Source organism: Barbatula barbatula (genome assembly GCF_947034865.1).
Source record: "Barbatula barbatula genome assembly, contig: scaffold_209, whole genome shotgun sequence".
In the NCBI taxonomy this organism is placed as follows: domain Eukaryota; kingdom Metazoa; phylum Chordata; class Actinopteri; order Cypriniformes; family Nemacheilidae; genus Barbatula; species Barbatula barbatula.
In genome coordinates this window covers 1-14,994 of record NW_027636851.1, presented here as the reverse complement: position 1 = coordinate 14,994, position 14,994 = coordinate 1, and the positions used below count along the sequence as shown (strand labels likewise).

The 14,994-nt window shown below is 39.7% G+C and overlaps 3 protein-coding genes across 4 annotated transcripts; 2 read left to right on the top strand and 1 right to left on the bottom strand.

The window, feature by feature from the left end:
* Positions 1-38: 38 nt before the first annotated feature.
* On the top strand, positions 39-455 carry aimp1b (aminoacyl tRNA synthetase complex interacting multifunctional protein 1b; the record flags this gene model as incomplete). The annotated part of the gene is made up of 2 exons (XM_079488426.1): positions 39-204; positions 289-455. Coding segments are annotated over 2 exons (333 nt in total), but the record flags the coding sequence as incomplete, so codon positions are not given.
* A 1,277-nt stretch (positions 456-1,732) lies between these two features.
* Positions 1,733-8,309, top strand: sgms2b (sphingomyelin synthase 2b). 2 transcript variants are annotated; one of them, XM_079488428.1, is made up of 6 exons: positions 1,733-1,830; positions 5,852-6,370; positions 6,660-6,777; positions 7,231-7,384; positions 7,489-7,661; positions 7,783-8,309. In XM_079488428.1, exons 1-6 carry the CDS (start codon positions 1,778-1,780, stop codon positions 7,966-7,968), a joined length of 1,203 nt encoding a protein of 400 aa, XP_079344554.1. In that variant the 5' UTR covers positions 1,733-1,777; the 3' UTR covers positions 7,969-8,309. The 2 variants fall into 2 exon arrangements, with proteins under 2 accessions (XP_079344554.1, XP_079344555.1); XM_079488429.1 differs by having other exon boundaries at positions 1,809-1,884.
* Positions 8,310-9,926: 1,617 nt separating this feature from the next.
* cfi (complement factor I) lies at positions 9,927-14,994 on the bottom strand. Its single transcript, XM_079488427.1, has 10 exons — positions 14,037-14,994; positions 13,756-13,943; positions 13,520-13,627; positions 13,309-13,431; positions 13,115-13,156; positions 12,634-12,776; positions 12,455-12,558; positions 11,442-11,722; positions 10,283-10,384; positions 9,927-10,211 (listed from the first exon to the last, which is right to left on the bottom strand). The coding sequence occupies exons 1-10, from the start codon at positions 14,111-14,113 to the stop codon at positions 9,994-9,996; spliced, it is 1,386 nt and encodes a 461-aa protein (XP_079344553.1). The 5' UTR covers positions 14,114-14,994; the 3' UTR covers positions 9,927-9,993.

Sequence of the window (14,994 nt, the reverse complement as noted above, 5' to 3'; positions counted from 1 at the left end):
TGTGTGTGTGTGTGTGTGTGTGTGTGTGTGTGTAGTTGATTGGCTCTCTTGTAGTGTTGTTGTGTAACGTGCGGTCAATGAAGGTGAGAGGGGTTCAGTCACAAGCCCGCCTCCTCTGTGCTGTCAATCAAGAGAGTACAGAACCCTTAACTCCGCCCACTGGAGCTCAGCCCGGTGACAGAATCACTTTCCAGAATTACCCCTGTAAGATCCGGTCATCACTCGTCTTCTCTTATGAATACTGTCACGGTTAGTTTCTAATGATTCTTGTGTGTAATAATGTGACAGGTGTTCCTGAGAAAGAGCTGAATCCCAAACACAGAATCTGGGAGCATTTACTCCCTGACCTACACACTGATGCAAAGGGCGTGGCCACATATAAGGGCGTGGCCTTTGAAGTCCGTGGGAAGGGCCTGTGTCGTGCCTCCGTCATCAGAAACGGTGAAATCAAATAAAGGACTAAGCTAAACATCACTGTTATCCCGTCGTTTTTGACAGACATTTAGATTGAACCAATACATTTAACATAAACACAGATGAGACATTCATTAGTTTGGAATATAATTGAACAGTGTAAAGTACAGTAGCCTACTTGAGTGTTTTCTGTGAGTATCTGTACTTTACATGAGTCTTTATATTTCCTGAAGAAAATGTTTACTTTGACTTCCGTTCCCCACTACAAAATAAAAGCATAGAAACAGAACTGAAATATATGTTGAACCAATCACTGGTTAAAGCTCAATGTGATTTATTTCAACACAAGGGTTTAATGTGATGCTTCTTTTAACATTTCTCAGTTTCAGTGAATCATCTAATAACTGTAGAAGGGAAATGCAAGGAAAGAAAGAAGGATTTTGTTCTCTCAGAGGATAATATTGGGGGTCGGAGGAAACTATCCTTTAATAAAGTAATAATTTATCAAATAAAGTTATAAAGATGTGGTTTCTGAACTTGTATATTGACAGTTTGATAAGTACTTTTGATACTTAAGTATAATCCCTGATAGCACACATACATCTGGCTTACGACTATTTGACGTCTGCATTTACATCTGCAATACGTCTCTGAGATGTCAGGTGTCATGTAGACCTCCAGAAAGACGTCTGTAAGATGTTTATGATTTAGAATTGATGTAAAGCTGCTCTTTCTTTGATGTATAGCAGATGTTTTTACGCAGCAGATGTTTCCAGATCTTTAGCGTTCAGACGTCTCAAGTGGCGTATTGCAGATGAGCAAACTATGTATTGCAGATGTAAATGCAGACGTCAAATAGACTTGGTCCAGATGTATGTGTGCTATCAGGGATATTTATCTGTTACTTTAAGAGTTTTACTCGAGTCATATTCTAAAAAGTCACTTTCACTTCTAGAAAACTTATTCCCTGCAAGATATATGTACTTTAACTCAAGTATTGCTTTATGGTACTTTATACATCACTGGCAGTGAGCGGCACAGACTTGAGATGAAACAAGCAGAGTTCGCCCTCTACTGGAACACAGCGGAACAACACGCACACACACACACACACACACACACACACACACACACACACACACACACACACGAAGATAATAAACAGTATCATATAACAAGTATTTTATAATAGGATTCAGCCTTATTCAGTTTAATCTCTTTATTAGTCTTTAACTAGTTTAAACAAGTATTTCTAAAGGTTTTAATTTTGCCGTCCAAACATGGTAATGCCCGGAACGGGCGTGTCTCACTCACTCCGGGTGGGCGTGGCTGCAGGTGTGGGCGGGCCCTCGGTAACTGTTTGATGTCAGATCCGTTCAGGCTTGATCGGTTTTCTCAGCTCCACCAGACAAACAGGTAAATCAGCTGCTTCACAGGACACAGGGGACTTTACATGGCTTTCTCCTCGAGGTTTATAAACTCTTTACTCTTTCTCTTCTTCTTCTTCTTCTTGTGTTGTTGTGCATGCGAAAGTGTTTGCTTGTGTCATATTATTGCGAATGGACCTTGAAATGATCAAAGTTGTAAAACAGACTGACAGTGTTTGTGTAGAGGAAGAGTTCTATAGATGTTCATGTCAGGTGTGTTTTAAACGCGTTTCTCGTCGTCTGAAGTGTTTCTGTTGTATTTTTGGAGTGTTTTCCTGTAAGTCACGCACATACTGAGCTTATTTCAGCTCATGATCGATTATTATGATGCTCATGCAGAACTGTGTCCTGAGCGATGATGATGATGATGAAGGTGTGTGTGCACATCCTCAGATCATCTATCAGATGACATCATGTGACAAACATCATCAGATCCAGTTCAGAGTTCTGAGCTTCATGACAGAGATGTGTTTTATCAGGATGTCTCAGTGTGTGTACAAGCAGGAGTCTGACTGGATGTTGTGTTGTTTTTCTACACTGTAGTTTTGCTGAGGTCACACTAACCTGAAACAAAGTCTCAATATAATGTTCTTCTGCATTGGGTTTGTTTCTGTGATGATAAATGAAAGAGTGACATCACAGGAAACTGAATGTTCAGTGTGTGAGTGAGAGATGACTGTGAGAAAGGGGAAGGTATGTCTGTGGGTGGATATTACAGGTTTCAGGGTGCGTCCCTTCATACTCACTCTGTCAAACACACTTTGTAAACGCCCAGAGTTTTGTTAAATGAGCTCAAATAAAACACACCTACATTTATGGACGGCCTACACGCACACACAAAGAGAGCGAGAGAGTTTCATGCACAAGAGCGACTGAAGTGACCCTCTTTTTCGTTCTGAAGCGTTTAATCCATTTTATTGAAATCACATTGAATACTTAATTAATATTATTATTACTACAAGCCAACTGTCTCAAATTTCAAAGCTAGGAAAACACTTTACTTTAAATAAATGTACAATTCACTTAACATATTTTTTCCTTTCACTCAATTATTTTCTGTTCTGGGTGATCTCACTTTAAAAGTTTGTGTGTTTTACTTCCTGTTTCTACATCCCCAGACTTATCCTTAAACAAGCCTGAGTCTCTCTCTCTGCATATTATGATCTTTTTTATTTGGTGGGGAAAATATGATCCAGATGTATCCATACAGAATGCAGTAAAGAGTGTAAAGTGTGGAGTGTGTTATGTACAGTATAATGCAGTAAAAAGTGTGCAGTGAACTATTCACGTGGTTCAGAGCTTTCAGATGTACAGTATAATGCAGTAAAGAGTGTGCAGTGTACAACGTTCCATATAAAGTGTACAGTATAGAGCGTGTAATGTACAGTATAATGCAGTCAAGAGTGTGCAGTGAACTATTCACGTGGTTCACAGCTTTCAGATGTACAGTATAATGCAGTAAAGAGTGTGCAGTGTACAACGTTCCATATAAAGTGTACAGTATAGAGCGTGTAATGTACAGTATAATGCAGTCAAGAGTGTGCAGTGTACAACGTTCCATATAAAGTGTACAGTATAGAGCGTGTAATGTACAGTATAATGCAGTCAAGAGTGTGCAGTGTACAACGTTCCATATAAAGTGTACAGTATAGAGCGTGTAATGTACAGTATAATGCAGTAAAGAGTGTGCAGTGTACAACGTTCCATATAAAAGTGTACAGTATAGAGCGTGTAATGTACAGTATAATGCAGTAAAGAGTGTGCAGTGTACAACGTTCCATATAAAGTGTACAGTATAGAGCGTGTAATGTACAGTATAATGCAGTAAAGAGTGTGCAGTGTACAACGTTCCATATAAAGTGTACAGTATAGAGTGTGTAATGTACAGTATAATGCAGTCAAGAGTGTGCAGTGTACAACGTTCCATATAAAGTGTACAGTATAGAGTGTGTAATGTACAGTATAATGCAGTAAAGAGTGTGCAGTGTACAACGTTCCATATAAAGTGTACAGTATAGAGTGTGTAATGTACAGTATAATGCAGTCAAGAGTGTGCAGTGTACAACGTTCCATATAAAGTGTACAGTATAGAGTGTGTAATGTACAGTATAATGCAGTCAAGAGTGTGCAGTGTACAACGTTCCATATAAAGTGTACAGTATAGAGTGTGTAATGTACAGTATAATGCAGTCAAGAGTGTGCAGTGTACAACGTTCCATATAAAGTGTACAGTATAGAGTGTGTAATGTACAGTATAATGCAGTCAAGAGTGTGCAGTGTACAACGTTCCATATAAAGTGTACAGTATAGAGCGTGTAATGTACAGTATAATGCAGTCAAGAGTGTGCAGTGTACAACGTTCCATATAAAGTGTACAGTATAGAGTGTGTAATGTACAGTATAATGCAGTCAAGAGTGTGCAGTGTACAACGTTCCATATAAAGTGTACAGTATAGAGTGTGTAATGTACAGTATAATGCAGTCAAGAGTGTGCAGTGTACAACGTTCCATATAAAGTGTACAGTATAGAGTGTGTAATGTACAGTATAATGCAGTCAAGAGTGTGCAGTGTACAACGTTCCATATAAAGTGTACAGTATAGAGTGTGTAATGTACAGTATAATGCAGTCAAGAGTGTGCAGTGTACAACGTTCCATATAAAGTGTACAGTATAGAGTGTGTAATGTACAGTATAATGCAGTCAAGAGTGTGCAGTGTACAACGTTCCATATAAAGTGTACAGTATAGAGTGTGTAATGTACAGTATAATGCAGTCAAGAGTGTGCAGTGTACAACGTTCCATATAAAGTGTACAGTATAGAGCGTGTAATGTACAGTATAATGCAGTCAAGAGTGTGCAGTGTACAACGTTCCATATAAAGTGTACAGTATAGAGCGTGTAATGTACAGTATAATGCAGTCAAGAGTGTGCAGTGTACAACGTTCCATATAAAGTGTACAGTATAGAGTGTGTAATGTACAGTATAATGCAGTCAAGAGTGTGCAGTGTACAACGTTCCATATAAAGTGTACAGTATAGAGTGTGTAATGTACAGTATAATGCAGTAAAGAGTGTGCAGTGTACAACGTTCCATATAAAGTGTACAGTATAGAGTGTGTAATGTACAGTATAATGCAGTAAAGAGTGTGCAGTGTACAACGTTCCATATAAAGTGTACAGTATAGAGCGTGTAATGTACAGTATAATGCAGTAAAGAGTGTGCAGTGTACAACGTTCCATATAAAGTGTACAGTATAGAGTGTGTAATGTACAGTATAATGCAGTAAAGAGTGTGCAGTGTACAACGTTCCATATAAAGTGTACAGTATAGAGTGTGTAATGTACAGTATAATGCAGTAAAGAGTGTGCAGTGTACAACGTTCCATATAAAGTGTACAGTATAGAGTGTGTAATGTACAGTATAATGCAGTAAAGAGTGTGCAGTGTACAACGTTCCATATAAAGTGTACAGTATAGAGTGTGTAATGTACAGTATAATGCAGTAAAGAGTGTGCAGTGTACAACGTTCCATATAAAGTGTACAGTATAGAGCGTGTAATGTACAGTATAATGCAGTAAAGAGTGTGCAGTGTACAACGTTCCATATAAAGTGTACAGTATAGAGCGTGTAATGTACAGTATAATGCAGTAAAGAGTGTGCAGTGTACAACGTTCCATATAAAGTGTACAGTATAGAGTGTGTAATGTACAGTATAATGCAGTCAAGAGTGTGCAGTGTACAACGTTCCATATAAAGTGTACAGTATAGAGTGTGTAATGTACAGTATAATGCAGTTTAGAGTGCTTAGAGCATGCAGCGTGCAGAGCGTGCAGTGTACAAATCGCACAGTTCAGAGTGAGCAGGCAGTGCACAGTGTGCCATGTACAGCTAAGAGTCTCCAATGTACTGTGTAGAGTGCGCAATGTACAGTATGCAGTATGGAATGTGGAGTATTGTATTCCACATGCATGCACATGTGTTTATTTTAAAGTGTGTTGTTGTCTTTAGAGTGATGGCTGCGTCTCAGCTCCTGGACGAGCGAGAAGATGAGGGAGATAACGAGGGCTTCCATATGATGGTGACAATAGAAGGCAGGACACACCTCCAGGCCACACCCACAGGACAGACACGGCCCTACCAGGACGTGCTGAGCGATCATACCGATGACAAGAACGATGCCAGCGAGTCACGAAATGGCTTCCGTAAAACCTTGCGCAAAAACCAGGACTACATCCGCATCTCCATCCCAAAGGCCAACATCATCCAGGCGATGGGCATCTCTCGTCTCCCAGCCGAGTGGTGGAAGACCGGTGTGGCCTTCATCTGGGCGTCTTTTAACCTGGTGTTGACCACCGTCATGATCACTGTGGTGCATGAAAGGGTCCCGGATAAATCCATCAGTCCACCGTTACCGGATAAATTCTTTGATTATGTGGATCGGTTGGAGTGGGCGTTCTCCGTCACAGAGGTGAATGGAATGATCCTAGTGGCTCTGTGGTTCATTCAGTGGCTCTTTCTCAAACACAGGTATGAGTAAAATCATTGACATACTTCACACACCTGTTGAAGAATTCAGGTGGAAATCTGTCCTGTTTCAAAGCTGTTTGACTCTTCTGTGGAACACAACAGCAAACATGATCGTTTTCAAAATCACTCATTTCTAAGAGAATTTGTTGGGATGTTAATTTCGACAGAAAAACAACAATCTGGAACAACAGTGTTGTTATTTTGAGTCGGATTCGTCTTTATAGCAGCTTTAAAATCAGTCATAGTCTGAACACACTCACACAATGATCTGTGTGTGTGTTATTTTCAGGGCGATCGTGGGCCGAAGGTTTTTCTTCCTGCAGGGAATGTTGTATTTGTTCCGTATGATCACTATGTACGTCACAACCCTTCCAGTACCCAGCATGCACATGGAGTGTGCACCCAAGGTGAGTCTACAGCCCCATCCAGCTGTGATTTTATCATGTTTATCTTTCACATGACCCGTCATCCCTGAGCACAGTTACTGAATAATGACAGATTTATTCAAGTTAAGAATCAAACTTTCTGTCTTTGTAACTCATTTAAAATACTCTTCCAATAAATCAACACGCATTTTTAACACCTCACGTGACACACGTGGCATTATTGCAACATTTTCTGCAACAGAAATAAAGACGATGTTGTTTTGTTCCAAACTGTAAATTGTTCAATTTAAGTATATTGAATACTATTAAGAAATTATCAGTAATGGAAACTTAAATAATAGTATACCAGAAAATATATACAGTATATGGAAAATATAAATATGGCGTTAATGCTTTAACATGCAAATAGAATGTATATGTTAAAAGGTAAATGCAGAAGTTTAACAAACATATGATGTGTGTCTCGTCTGTCAGCTGTATGGAGATTCTCAGGGGAAGATTCAGCGTGTTCTGAAGTTGGTGTCTGGAGGAGGTTTGTCCATCACAGGATCTCATCTCATGTGTGGAGACTTTCTGTACAGCGGACACACGGTCATGCTGACCCTCACCTTCCTCTTCATCCAGGAGTGTGAGTCTAAGCATCATCATCCTCATCATCATCACTCATGCCAAATGTGTTACCCCAGAATCCAGTTCTTCACATACATGAAGTTGTTGTTGTGTGTGTTGTAGATTCACCTCGCACATTGCTATGGCGTTGCTATCACATCATCTGTTGGCTGCTTAGCGCAGTGGCCGTGATCTGTATCCTGGCTGCACATGAGCACTACACTGTGGATGTTGTGGTGGCGTATTACATCACTTCCCGTCTCTTCTACTGGTACCACACCATGGCCAACAACCAGGTAACACGACAAACCCTCAACCACAGATAGCACATTAGATAGAAGATGGTAAATGATCCGTCATGACGTGAAATAATGATGACTTTGACTGTAACAAACACGTGATGTGCTGCTCCTGTAGACCCTGAGAGCTTCTCCTCACAACTACCTGAACAGAACGTGGTGGACCTTCGCTTTTAACTTCCTGGAGAAGAACGTTAAGACGACGGTTCCCTGCACGTTCTCATGGCCTGTGCCCATTCCGTCCGTGTGCTTTAAGAATCCCTGCAGGAGTTACTCGAAAGTGCAGAGCACACGAGACGAATGATGATGATGATGATGATGATGATGATGTCACTGTGGTTTGCTGAGAAACAACATCACTGTGACACAGAACTACAAACCGCATCTGTGCACATGAACATCTGTCAGAGATATATCTCACGCAAGACGTTACTTTACACAGATTCTGACCGTCTGGACACAAGAGCTGTACTTCCTGTCATACCACTGTATTTGTTTCTGTTTTGTACCTCAAACCGAGTTAAAATGTTTATTTTCGTGACGTTTACCAATGACGGATAAAAAATATCATTTGGTTTTGTATAGTGTTGGTTTTAATTTATATAAGTCGTATGAATGTTATGCAAATAAAACGCTATTTTTATAAAGTTATTGACGTCTTATTCTACAAATGTAGATTTGAATCATCACCACAGAGGTCAAAAGTGTAAAGTTCAAACCAAAGTGAGTTTGTTCAGTGTTTGTAAATAGGCACGGGCCCATTACTGGTTTCAAGGAATACTGCGGTTTTAAAACTCCCAATATTTAGCATTATAACGTTCCCAAGAGCTGTTTTTAATGTCTCTTCAAAGACGGAGGTGCAGGAATCCATCAGGTTCGGTGCTGTTTTTTGTTTGAGCTTCATTTGTTGTTCGCTCATCTGTTTATTAACATGCATATGAAAATGACTAGAAAGGGTTGCCGTGCTTTCAAAAAGTTTGGGAAACACTGATTTAAGCTGACATACTGTTCATACTAGTTTAACATACTGTATAACTACTGTTCCAAAATATATTGTGTCGCCTGGAAAATATAGCAATATAAGACATTTAAAAGAAAACATTTACATTGTGCCATACCATGAAACTGTGATGCTTTTGCTTAAAGAAAGTGTCAAAATGTGAAACAGGCCCGTGTCTTTTTGTAGAGTTGAACCTGAGACCGAGTCCCATCTGACAGCACTCGGTCACCATTGACTTTCATTGTCTGACTGGAAGTGAATGGTGACTAAGGCCAAACATCAAAGAAAAAGTGCTGTTGTGTTTTCATGTCCATTTCAATCCTATGAGACCAGATCATGCTCAAGCTGAGGAGACCGATATCTCTCACATCACAGATCAAACATACGGTCCATTTAAAGATATTTCAAGTGTCCCATATATTCAGAACATCTTTTCCAGTTCCTCCAATTTATATGACACTAGGAACATCTGTACAATTATTTGCCAAATTAATTATTAACCAAACTGAAATATCAGACAAATCAATCTAAGTCCAATTTACACAATATTCTAGTTAATGTTTTTCTACTCCACACAGATTGTAAACCATTGGAATGGATTGAGATCATCTTATAGATCAGGCCTATGAGATCAAATCGCTGACATTTTCCAGCAACACACCAAAGTGTTCAATGTGGTGTTTATGGTGCAAAATGAGGAATGTGTGTTTCAAATAAAATGTAGAAAAGATTACCTAATTCGCTCAAAAATATGGTCAAGTACACAAAGTGTTGACACTATTAATGATTGGGTAACACTTTACATTAATGAACACATTTATAAATGCTTCATAAAGGATACCTTCATGTAAAGTGTTACCAATAATTGATACTCTGTAGAAGCTTAAAGTAGCTAAAAGGAGACTCAAGTTGGGTTGTATTAACACATGGTTGAGTACAATAAGCACAAACCCAACCGATGAGTTAAAAGCACGGCCCAAGGGGTTAAACTCAAGGATTGGTTTGGTTCATATTTGAGAATGGATTGGAAAAACAACATCTGTAAATGTAATGAAGTCCATTTACTGATTGTGGAAATACTGAGTCTTTAGTTTGATGTTTAAGTGTGATGAAACTAGTGGAGATGATTTATCAGAATATATTGAGTGATATCTGCAGGTGTCTGGTCAATAGAGCTCCTCATTATGGTTTTGTGTGTTTTTAAACTCATATTTAGGAATGTGTGCAGCGTGATCTAAGAAACACGTCTTTACACCGCATGATAAAAGTTCATCTCAGTTTTATTGGTGTTTATAAACACTCATCTAATGTGCAGTAATATTGTGATGTTTACTGGTTATATTTGGTAACCGCTTGCCAGCCCATATTGAGGCGGATCCATTCGAAATAATGAGCCACTTTAGTGTAAACACCGGGATGATCGGCTTCACCACAATTATCGCCCCAGCTCACGATACCCCAGACATATGACACACCAGACGCGTCTTTACACACCAGCGGCCCACCCGAGTCCCCCTGACACGAGTCCACTTTCCCCTTCAGATCACCTGACAAACACATATATCACATCTTCAGACATTTTTCTCTTCTCTATTATAGGCATTTGATTTGACTGTACCTGCGCACTCCATCCCAGGGAAAAAGCGGTTTCTGTAGAACTTCTCACAGTCACTAATGATGCTCACGTTGGCCCATTTAAGAACCATTGATGATTTACCCTCTATACAGAGAAACACAGAGAGAGCGTTAGTTCATCCCATTAGGAAATGTCAAAACCTGTATGAGTTTCAGTTTTATGCAGAACACAAAAGAAGATATTTTGAAGAATGCTGATCATGAAATACAAAGCAAAACAAAAGCTCTAAATATTTTCACGTTTTATTCTATGATATAAAACACACCAATTATAACCCGTTTGTGATTTTTTAAAGCCTGATTGTATCTTAAAAATGGTGGTTGCTAACAAGTTGCTAAAAGCGACTACTTCCTTTGGCGGGTACGTTAGACGTCATCGCGCATATTAAGCTCGCAAATACTGCAACATGGGCACAAGTATCTAAAAACATTCGTGTGGATTCATTCACAGAGTAATTACTTACCAGGGAAGACGTTTTTAATCAAGTTTAATGAGAGTTTTGGTGGTGACGTTGTTACATTTACATTTATTCATTTAGCAGACGCTTTTATCCAAAGTGACGTTCAGGGAGCAATAAGCGATATGTCATAAAAGAGCAATAGTACAATAGGTGCTAATAAAAAAGATACTAGCTTCTACCAAAGCCAGAACAATATCTGTTAAGAGAAGAGAGAAGAGAGAGGGTTTGTGTACTTTTAGTTTTTTACTATTCTGTAAGAACTCAAGATTAACATGAGATATAGAGAAACTGTGTAAGTTAGGGCTGCTTCAGGTAAAGTGTGTTTATAGCGTCGTGTTAGCTTCTTACTTCTGCTGATTGTATTTCGGCTTCAAAAGTAACAAACGTTGTGTTCATTTGTAAAGATGATCTTGATAGAAAATGTTGTAAACATCATAAATCTTTGTTAAACAAAGAGCTTATTTTTTGCAATCTTCCAAAAGTCTATGGGAAAAATGCATTAACGGCGCTAACATCCGGGTTAGCCTACAAAAACACGTTATCTCTGAGGTACTCCATTGACTTTCCCAAAACCACTGAGACATTTCTCAAAAGATCTTTTTTTGTGTTCTCGCAGACAGGTTCAGTAGAGAAGACCAGCTGGTGTGTGGTGTGTTTCCTGAGATGTGTGTTGTGTTTGACCTCGGTTTCGTCCCCAGCCGGAGATGGTGCAGGTGTCATTGGGTTGGAATAGTTCTGTCGACCAGGGCACACACACGGAGCGGACGGCAGGATTATCATGCATACATATCTGATCCTTATTAAACGGCTCCAGCTGCATCAGAGCGATGTCGTTCTCATACGTGCGAGCATTATACTGAGGATGAATGATGATCCTTTTCACCGGAACACTGTCTGTTGTGGACAGCCTGCCATGTTTCTTCCACAGAGAGATTTTGATGCGGAAGGATTTCGGTTTGGGCCTGAAAACACACAAACACGCACGACTACATCACAACAGCCGTACTGAACAGCTGCCTACAACAGATCGATAATATAATTCAGACACATCCAAACATTCTCTCATCATTTACTCATGTCACTTGATGGACAATTAGAAATATAGTCAGTGTAAAAACACCTGGGATTAAATAGGCTCATTTGTAGTTTGTTGAACGTATACTATAAAGTGTAACAGCACTCGACTTTGAAGACACAACAAGTCAAAATCGAATTAAACACAAGTAACTCAAGTACACTTCGAATGCTTCGTTATACTTTTCATCAAAAGATTGAGTTTTCTGTCAGTAAAAGTTAAGTGTAATTTTAAGTATATTTCTGAGAAGTAAATAAAAAATTGACTGGAAATATACATTCTAACACCTAATTACTCTTAACTTTTGTAAAGTGATGGGTATTTATCAAGCTTGTGTAAATGATGAACTGTTCTCCATACCAGGGGTTTTCAAACTTTCCATGCCAAGGACCTTTCGCGAGGGACCCCCTTTCTAAAATACATATCCATTTTTGTAAAGTTGAACTGGAATAATCTTCAGTGTAGATTTTTGCAAATTTTGCTCTCTTAAGTGTCTCAAAGATTTCTGGGGACCCCTTAAACCATTCTGGAGGAATTGAATCCCGGGACCCTAGTTTGAAAACCCCCGCTCTATATGCTTTTGTGCAGGAGTGATATGCTGTCGTGTGATTGGTTGTACCTGACGCAGTGGGCGGCGGTCAAAACCCAACATCCACCCAAATAAGCCCCCCCACAATTGATTTTGTCTTCTTCCTGTACGGCCACCTGCCACTGGATCTGAGTCTGCAGGGTCAAAGGTCACGTGAGGTTGTGAGGTAGGCATGTGTGTCAGTGTCAGTGTTGTGTTGTGTCTCTGACCGGTAAGGTCTCTTCTCCTCCCACTAAACGCTTCTTCCTCCGGTGACGTGAGGTGACGGGTTCTTCTGGTCTGTCCACATAATCCATGTTAGGAATACCACACCGCACCTGATCCTCCGCCGCCCTCCGGACGCTTCTGATCTCTGAACAAACACATGAATGAATCTCTTATAATCGTTTAAAATAAAGCTTTACACCGTTTTAATGTTGCCGTGTGTGAATGTGAGCAGTCTGCCGAGTTGTAAAGCCGAAAGTGAAGGAATAAGAAAGTTATTGTCTCGGGGAAAAGGAGTCGACTCACAATATACATTTACTTTACAAAGAATTGTGCAGCATTAGAGAAATAATAACTCATTTTTAATTTGCCTCATTCTGTAAAAAACGGTGAATAAAATGGCATAAGAATCGTGAATCGTTACATCCCATCTCTTCATATAATGATGAGGTTCAGTTGAAGAGTTTGTGACGGATGGGTTCGTACCTGACTTTGGATCAGAGAGCAAGTCTTCTGTTGACGGTCGTTCTGTAACACAAACGCTCATTAAGTGTTTTTAAAGTTGTCAGTTATATACCGCATGTCGTCTCATCCGTCGTGTGATACACTTACTCCACAGAAACAAGTTTGAATGATTATTGTGATGTTTATGAGGAAAATGTAAATGTGTTTTTTTTTACTTGTGGGCGTGGACAGTGTCTCTGATTCATCTTCTCCTCCCAGACAATCTCTGATTTGATCTTTCACCGCATGCTGAGGAATACACACACCTGAACTACAGAGAAAGGCGTCCCCTCGACAACCTTCACACAACACAACACAATACCATCAGAATCATCATGTTAAATGATGATGATGTCACAGATGGAGACAGGAAGTGTTTCAGCTCACGTTGACAGCACATCTCATCGCTGTTATCACCGCAGTCGTCCACCCCGTTACAGGTTCTGTTGTGATCCACACACTTTCCATTCACACACGGGAAATTCTCACATTCACCTGAACACACAAACACACCAGTGAGACTTTCTCTCTTACACTTTATGTTTTGGGTCAAAGACCTGTTAAATGTTTAGCGATTCAGTTTTGACACGTGGATGTAGAGCCAGTGTGATGAATTGTGTCACCTTTAGGTTCTTTATAACAGTTTGCTATGGCCACCTCAGAAGTGTTATTCAGTAGTTCGGGTTTATAGATGGAACATTCAGCCAGCGAGAGCTCAGATCCAGTGCACTGAACGTTCACACACTGAGACGGCCAGGCTATGGTTTTCTCCAGAGAGTCGTATATCACTTTGGTACCTGTCTCTGCTCCTCTGAGACACACACACACATCATCATCATCATCATCATCACATGGTCATGAATCATTTCAGTGGAATCAGGGTCAGAAGTTCACATGTGTTTACTTGGGGTTTGTCTTTTGACAGACGACGTTCGCTGCGGCCGTATCCCAGAGTCCCCCACAAACCAACATCTTTCCCATGTGAGTGTTTATCTCCACCACATCATGAGACCCAGAGACCTTCAATGTTACTCTGATGTGATCCTTATCTAAACACACACACACAATATAAACAAGTGAAATAGTGGTCAAACTAATAATAATACTTTCAGTCTAATGCTGACACTCTCCGTCTACTTCTCATGTAACAATACAGAAAAGTACACTTGACTTGTACTGACAGAAAAGTACACTTGGATTACTTGGTATGTCTTGTTTAGGTGGTAATCATAGAAAGTATCCTACACAAGCTAGATTTAACGCCCAGACAGGAACACATTACTGTAGTACACTTAAAGTGAAAACTATAATATATCAATAGTTAACTATTTGTATGTTGACTTTACTTATAGAAACCTTTCAAGTACACTTACTAAACTTCAAAGTGTACTTAAACATGTAGTATTGCTGCAGTGGTCGTGGATTACTTTACATTTTTGTAACATGTTTGCTGTGAATTCTTCCCTTTAAGAGTATTTTGTTAGTTGTCGCTGTATGTAAATATGTCGGTGTTTCCAACACAAACACATGTAGGACAACTCGTTCTGTCGATGGGTTCACACCAAACGCGAAATAAGATTTTTACACGAACAATCGGGCAGAGTTTACGTTCATGTTTGTCAATAATGACACGGATTGTTAACAGTAAGTGATATTGTAGTGTAATCCTGATGTTGATGTTTGTCGTACTTTCGAGCAATGCAAATACACAAAAAGATCCGAATGATGCGACCCTGGCATCAATCTCGTCTTCCGTGGAAACATATTTGCCAGCTCGCGTCAATAAATATTTCATAAAGTAGTTTGCGTTTGGTGTGAACCCAGCGTTAGCCCAGTAGCATCACTGCGCGGCTGATCACGTT